Below are 7,563 nucleotides of genomic sequence, written 5' to 3'. Positions count from 1 at the left end.
ACCCCTCAAATCCACTTTTCTCGGGATATATTTTTTATATTACGAATGTTGCAGTCGAAAGAGGGGGCAGAGAAAATACAAACCGCTGAGTATTATATTTTTTGAGTCACTTATTTGTTCTAAAAAGCCTCAATGACGTCATTCATTAGCAGAAAGCTAGTGTGTTGTGGGCAACAACGACCTAACCTGTAAGAAATCGAAAGGACGTGACTACTCGTTCATTCAACTTTTGACCTATAATCCATATTGAGCTTGCAGAAACCACAATCAAATATTCAATTTCTCAACGACAACCAGGTGAAAGAGACAAATTTAGCCGTCTAGCTCCATAGACCTCCATTGTTTTTGCACTTATTCGTGATCGCCCCTAGCGGAACTGCAACAGATTGCAGGTACAATGGAGTTAATAGGGAGTGATCCGGCTTTCCGTAAACGGGCTCTGGTTATAATCCGTGGGACTCGCATGTTAGAGGTCCTGGCCACTTCCTCGTCTTTTGGCTGCACACACCCTTGTTGCCAAGTCATTTTGTATGACTGACAAGAACTTATCCAATGGTTTTCAAGAACTGTCATCGTGTGCTTTGTCTGCTGTTGAATATTAAGAATCGTCATTGGTCAAACGTCTTAGTCCCGCCTATTTAACATGCAAAGTGTTGATTGGTTGCCGTGGTACATTGCATTATGGATAATGACGTTTATCTTAACCGACGTGTTTGAGTAGACTTATTTGAACTTAAAATTCACAGCTAACAAAACAATAAAGAAATGTGGTCTAAACTACATAGTTCTGATAAAAAGCGTCACAAGAAACTTCCAATAGACTCATTTAAAATATGAAAGTGGTCTAGCCAAATAATGATCCTAGATGACAACCCTAATCAAAGTCTTCTTGGAATAGGCTAGCCTACTCTTTGATTAGGCCTGAAATCCATCAGACAAATGGGGCCTACCTCTAACAGGTAAAAGGTTTATTTAGCCTACTTTAACAATCGAATAAATAGTGGAAATGTTCAATCTAAAATGTTTTGTTAAATGTTTATATAAATTCTAATCATCAATCAATGTCATATTTTTCATGCCTGCAATTACGCTAACAGCGAGCTGATGAAAAATATGAACAGATCTGTTATTTAGGAAATAGCATGAGTTGGCTGGTCATAGATTGTCACAGCCTGTAGGCCCTACCTGATAACTGTTCATGTTGGTAGCACCTCATGTCGGCATAATTCCGGTATCGCCTTAAGACTGACTGGGCTCTGAGAGTAACCTATAGTTTCGAAAAAAGATTTCTAAAAAGGTTTCTCGGCCATTTGGTGGATGGGTTAGTCTTACCCTGACTATGTTCTTGCCAGGGCGGCATACTGTTCCTGGAGAGGGCCTGTCTTTACTGCGCCTGGCCGCAGATGGCGTGGCGCCCCATGACGGTTCACGGGTGGGTTTCAGCACCACCCGCAGTGAACAGCTCCTCCAAGTCCGCAGGATCCCACAGGTCGCCCTGGAGGAGTGGGAGGCGCGCTGCTGTTCTAGTGTTAACCCGCATGGGAACCAAAGAGAAAACTGCAGTGATTTTATATGCCATATATGCCTTAGACCTATCCCTAATCAGAACAATGACACCAGAACCGGTAGACCAGAATGGATGCTATGCTCACCAGATGTCAAATGTACTATATGAATTAGGCTACTGATTAAATGACAGCACTAAGACATGTTAGGCTATATTTCTTTGATAGGTAGCGGAGCAAAGAAAATACATGAGGTGACATTAAGGCATTTTGGGACAATAACGATCTTTGGAGTCATCAGCAAATGAGTATGTGGAAGAAAGAGTTTGTGTGTTCGTGTAAAAGCGAGGGAATCTATCCGTTGGCGCGTAGGCTATCTGCAGTGCTTTCCCCTCCGCTCCGCCGCTTCAGCTCACACTGAGCATCGCGTTGCTGCCGCAAACCTTATACGCAGCGTCCGGAGCGACTGAGCTCGGAGTGTGAACGAGCGCCCCTCCCTTCCCCACCACCCCCTCCCCAGAACGCACCGACGCTACGTCTGCCGCCTCCCTCCGCGCACCACTGGCTGTTAGTCGCGTCGAGCTGCTGACATTTAGCAACGAGTCGCCTGTGTTCCGCAGGTGTACAGCAGGGCGTCTTACTGCGCCTCCTCCGAGAAGAAAGCTTCGGCTGATACAGACATAGTTTCTATTCTTTATTTAACGTTAGTATTTGTGTGTGTCCTTACGTCATTTCTCTCTGCCGACGTGGACCGTGAGGTTTGATTTGATGGTGCTGAGTTGACGAATCTGACAGAGCCAGGGGGTCGCGCGGCCGGACAGCATCTGCATTGTGGCGGCAGCGAGCGGGCGGACCTTAGGGACAAACACACGCACGCACGCACACACACATAAACACGCACTCAAACTCTCCTCTCTTTCGTCTGCTTCCTTCACCATCGACTGTGAATGGGCATCGAGCCGACCGCATTTGCAGTCGCTTTTTAGAAGAGTCCTTTCTGGAAGAAGATGGCGGACCGGGCCGAGATGTTCTCGCTCTCCACCTTCCACTCTCTCTCGCCTCCGGGTTGCAGGTAAGCACGGAGCAGCTTCATCACGAAGGGCGGCAATGGGGACGGGTTGGCTGTGAGGAAGAGGGAGAAAGAACAGGGACGTAGTCAGCTGTCCTCCTTCACGGACATGTCCGTTCTGTTTTGCGTCTCTGTACAGGGGCAGCATTTCCTCTCAAAAATCACATTACCATGAGTGCGCAATGCTGTTCTGTGCCTGCGCTGTGTTGCCCGTGCTCAGAGATAGATGATGCTGTTGTGGCGTTTGCCTTATGTTTCTGTGGTGATTGTTTCATGACTGTATAACTGTTGTAGTAAATGAATACGAGCGATTTTCTTGTCTATTCTGGCTGGTATTATGACTTGATTATGAAAATAAAAGATGGCAAAGCTTTGTAACTGGGTACCATTCTTACTGAAGCCATCGTGTGGTTTGCATGGTGCGCTTTCGCTGATTCAATTACCTCACTAGGCCCACGCCCTGTTGGGCCAACATGTCCTGTTGATGCTCGGGTACGGCGGATGAATCAGTGCTATCATGTCATACATTACCAGCCAACGACCAGGACAATCACACGTAAAGCTTTCAAACTGAGCCTAGACGAGATGGCGTTGGTCCAGAAACTCTTAAGGTTGTGTCTCTCAATGTGATCATTCAATATACTCTCTCTAGGAGGACCAACATATTTGTCTACGTACGTGGTACATTATACAGTTACAACAATAATAACAACTAAAACGCATTGAAATGTGTCTGGTTTAGACTAAAATAAACCTAAACGTAAACCTTCGCGTCATCACTGCTCCCCATTCAGCACGAGAGACAACAATGATCGGCCATTTTTTCCTGTTATTGTTTTGATATCAAATCCTTATTAGCGACCATCACATTGAGCCCTAAACATCTAAAGAGAATGGATATGGTCTTCTTAAAAAAAAGATTGTTTACAAAATGCCTTACCAAACAGTATTTATCATAGTAATACCTGTGGCTATGCGAATGAGTCTGAAAAGGATGTGTGTGGGGGGGTAGTTGTTGAGAAAGGTGTTCAAGACTCCAATCTTGACAGTGCACCTAATTTACTTAAAGCTCTTTCACATAAGTGTGTCTGTGTGTTTGTGCGGGTCTGTGTGTGTGTTCAGGTATGAAGGTCTTTGTGGCTGTATGTCATTGACACTCAAAGTGAAGGAGCATTAGTCCCATCAGTCATATGGAGAGGAGACCTGTGCTCCAGTCATGCCTCAATGTTCTGGAGTATGGAGGCGGCTTCTCTCCCCAAACCCACCCAGTCAATTACATTACACACACCTCCATCTGAATACATCTCCTTCTGACCTTGGGTTCCATCCATCCTCCATCTGAATACATATCCTTCCGACCTTGGGTTCCATCCTCCATCAGAATACGTCTCCTTCTGACCTTGGGTCCGGGACCGTTAGCCCTCCTGGAGGCACGCATCTGTGATCATGTGACAGGAAATCAAAGCTGAGAGTGTAAAAAGGCACCACACACTCAGGGATTCTGAGGAGGCGCAGGCTACAGGCGCAGGGACAGGACAGCGGTCGTGTTGCTACAGGCTCGGGGGACAGGACAGCGGTCGTGTGTAAATCAGGAACTGCCCGATTTTTTTGAGGCAACATCACTGATGGACGCAAGGACTCATTTCACCTCTGGGTCTGTCCTCTTCCTCTGGTCAACTCTCTCTTATCTCTCTCTCTTTCTGGATCGTTCTCTGTTCTCTTGTTTTCCTGTCCTCCTCCGTCCATAGAGGCTCATATCTATTCCTCCTCCTTTGCTCCTCCTCCTATTCCTCCATACTCCTCCTCTCATATGTCCTCCTGAGCTCCCGTTCTGTCTCTCCCTGCTGATGGGGTTGTGTGACATGAATGATGAACAGGCACTGAAGGACGTGTGGATGTTGGTGTTTATTGTTGTTCTTATTGAAAGGCTTCCGCTTAGCCTTCTAACAGCATCATTCTCTCCCTCTCCCTCCTTTTCACTCCCTTTCTCCACCCACTTCTCTCCCTCCCTCCCTTTCTCTCTCCCTCCCTCTCTTTCTCTCCCTCTCTCTTGCACTCTTTCTCCATATCCTGCTGTTTCATAGAACATAATGCTGCACTCCTGTCTGCAGGACTCCTGCAGATGTGGATAGTCTCAGGGGCACGACTGTGGACTCATGCAGATGTGGATAGTCTTAGGAGCACGACCGTGGACTCATGCAGATGTGGATAGTCTTAGGAGCACGACTGGACTCATGCCGATGTGGATAGTCACAGTGGCTCTGCTGTGGACTCATGCAGATGTGGATAGTCTCAGTGGCATGACTGTGGACTCATGCAGATGTGGATAGTCTTAGGAGCACGACTGTGGACTCATGCAGATGTGGATAGTCTTAGGAGCACGACTGTGGACTCATGCAGATGTGGATAGTCTTAGGAGCATGACTGTGGACTCATGCAGATGTGGACAGTCTCAGTGACACGGGTGCCAGAGGGGACTGGTGTCACTGATGCTGTTGTTATGCATGAGAGTGCTAGACCTGAATGGGCTCCTCTCAGTCAAGGAGTGTTTCTGGACACAATATTCTTTAGATCTGTGTGCTTTGTGTAGTTCTAGTAATCACAGTTAAGGAATGCACCAAAGAAAGTCAGGCTATTTGCCTATATGGCTCTTGTGCATGAATGTGTGTGTGTGTGCATGTGTGTGTGTGTGTGTGTTTGTGTAAAAGAGAGAGAACAAGATGGAGAGATAGAAGCAGAGACATGGTCAGAAGTAGGAGGCACAGTGTTTGGCTGCATTTCTTGTGTGCTAAAAGTTTTTATTAATGCAACATTTGGCTTTGGCTTTGAGCCGGGATGCTAACGTGTTAAAGCCCTCAGCATCTGCCAAGCCCTCCTTCTGCCCAGATGCACTTTGGGACATGCCCCCAGTCAGAGACAGCAGCACAGTACACTACAGTAGGTCTGGGTTAGGGTGAATGGGAGGGCACAGTGTATACTATGAATGGAAATATGCAGGATTATTAGTATGGACTTGCACACTTAGCATGTACTTCCTACATAGAGCCTTTCAACTGTCTAGACAAACGTGTGTTCCTAAGGCATTTCCAATGCCACAGAAATAACATTGATAATGTAACTTGTAATGTAACTAATGGTGACTTGAGGACAAAAAACAAAGTTTTGATGTCAAGCATTGCTCTAAAGTCTGATTAATATACATTTCAAAGTATCTGTGTTGGTTTTGAACGTTAAGTGGACATATACGCAAGCTGTACATGTGAATGTGTTCTGTGGCCTCTTGAAATACAAAAGCTTGTGTAATGTCCTCTTGTGCTGAAAGTGTTATTTCCAAGGACAATATCACTGACTACAGTCAAACACAGACAGACACATACACACATACACACACACACGTACACACACACACACACACACACACACACAAACAGAGTGTCCTAACTGTAATGGTTCAGTGTTGCAGTGAGGCTGCTGTCCTCAGTGTATTGATGTGCTGAGTAGGGCATTCTCTGTCCTCTTTCTCATTGGCACACACACACAACACACACACACACACACACACACACACACACACACACACACACACACCTTATTTTTTGCTGCAGGTGTAAATGTCTGATCATGGCATAAGCACCAACTCTGTGTTTGAAACCTACAGCATGTTGAGAATGTATTGCAGACTAGTGGCTTGCGGGCCCTAGAGGTAGACTTGGTTTCAGGGTTTAGTCAGTCCTTTTAGGCAAGTCCCTCCACTCGGCAGCCATATTGCAACGCTTTTTGGGCACTTATCAGGCATCTATTTCGGCAGAAATGCGCGTGCGCAAGGCTTCACAACACCAATCTTGCTCCAGCGGCGAGATCACAACACATTATTGGCACGATGTCTTCACAACACACCACATGATTGGCTCAATGTATTCACAACACAGCACATGACTGGCTCAATGTATTCACAACACAGCACATGATTGGCTCAATGTATTCACATGTCGACATTTTGCCACGGAAGGGGTGTGATGTGTAGACAACTGCCACATTGGCGTTACAAACTAACCCCATGCATTTCTATGGAGGACTAGGAGTGCTGTATCTCCTCATTAGAAAGTCTCTGGTTTAGTTATCTTGACTTTTATCTTTGGTCCCAAGAGATGTATGTACTGGTAGGTCTTTTGATCTTTTGAACCTAACAGAAGCCTAGATGTTTTCTTATGGCTGGAGAAAATAGATAGAGGCCTGTAGTTATGCCTGTGTGTGTATAGTGTGTGTGTGTGTGTGTTTGGTAAGTTGCCGTCTGTTTGGTAAGTTGCTGACACACATGTCCTCCATATCGGTGGCGTGTGTGGTTGGGTGTGTTGTGTGTGGTTGGGTGCATTGTGTGTGGTTGGGTGCAGTGTGTGTGGTTGAGTGCAGTGTGTGTGGTATAGGTGCAGTGTGTGTGGTTGGGTGCAGTGTGTGTGGTTGGTAAGTTGCTATCTGTGAGGACCAAGGTCTGGTCAGTGGGGTCCTCCATGTTTTGGGTTAGTGTTTGGTTATGTCATGTTGAGGTTGTGTTTGGTTATATCCTAACATCTCTTCAGCCGTTTATTTATTCTCCAAATCCAAGTAATTCCCTCTTCTCTCCCTCCCTTTCTCTCTCTCCCTCCCTCCCTTTCTCTCTCTCCCTCCCTCTCTTTCTCTCTCTCCCTCATTTTGGTGGAATTTAGATTTTTGTCTGTGTGTGTTTCTGAGGATATTTCTATGTGTTTGTGTATCTGTGTATGTGTGAGATGTGACGCTGCTTCGGTTAGATGTGTTGATTGGGTGTAGGCAGGGGGTAGAAAATCTGCCTTTAATATTAATACATAACAGACAGAATCGGAATCCTTTTTCTCTTTTCCCCTCCCCTCCTTCCATTCTCTCCTCATCCTCTCTCTCTCTCTGTCTGTCTTCCCCCTCTTCTGATGGAGGCAGGGATAAGAGGCTTAGTTGAGCTGAACTGAAGGCAGAATT

General features: G+C 46.0%; 1 protein-coding gene across 1 annotated transcript in view; it reads left to right on the top strand.

Annotated features, from left to right (window-relative positions):
- The first annotated feature begins 1,533 nt into the window (after positions 1 to 1,533).
- The window catches only part of mapk8ip2 (mitogen-activated protein kinase 8 interacting protein 2), a 65,378-nt gene continuing 59,348 nt past the window's right edge, over positions 1,534 to 7,563 (top strand). The window contains 1 exon segment of the mRNA XM_042109816.1: positions 1,534 to 2,577. Coding sequence (XP_041965750.1) covers positions 2,513 to 2,577 — 65 coding nt within the window. The 5' untranslated portion in view covers positions 1,534 to 2,512.

Source organism: Alosa sapidissima, chromosome 11 (genome assembly GCF_018492685.1).
Source record: "Alosa sapidissima isolate fAloSap1 chromosome 11, fAloSap1.pri, whole genome shotgun sequence".
Taxonomy (NCBI): Eukaryota; Metazoa; Chordata; class Actinopteri; order Clupeiformes; family Clupeidae; genus Alosa; species Alosa sapidissima.
This window is presented reverse-complemented; position numbering and strand designations above follow the sequence as displayed.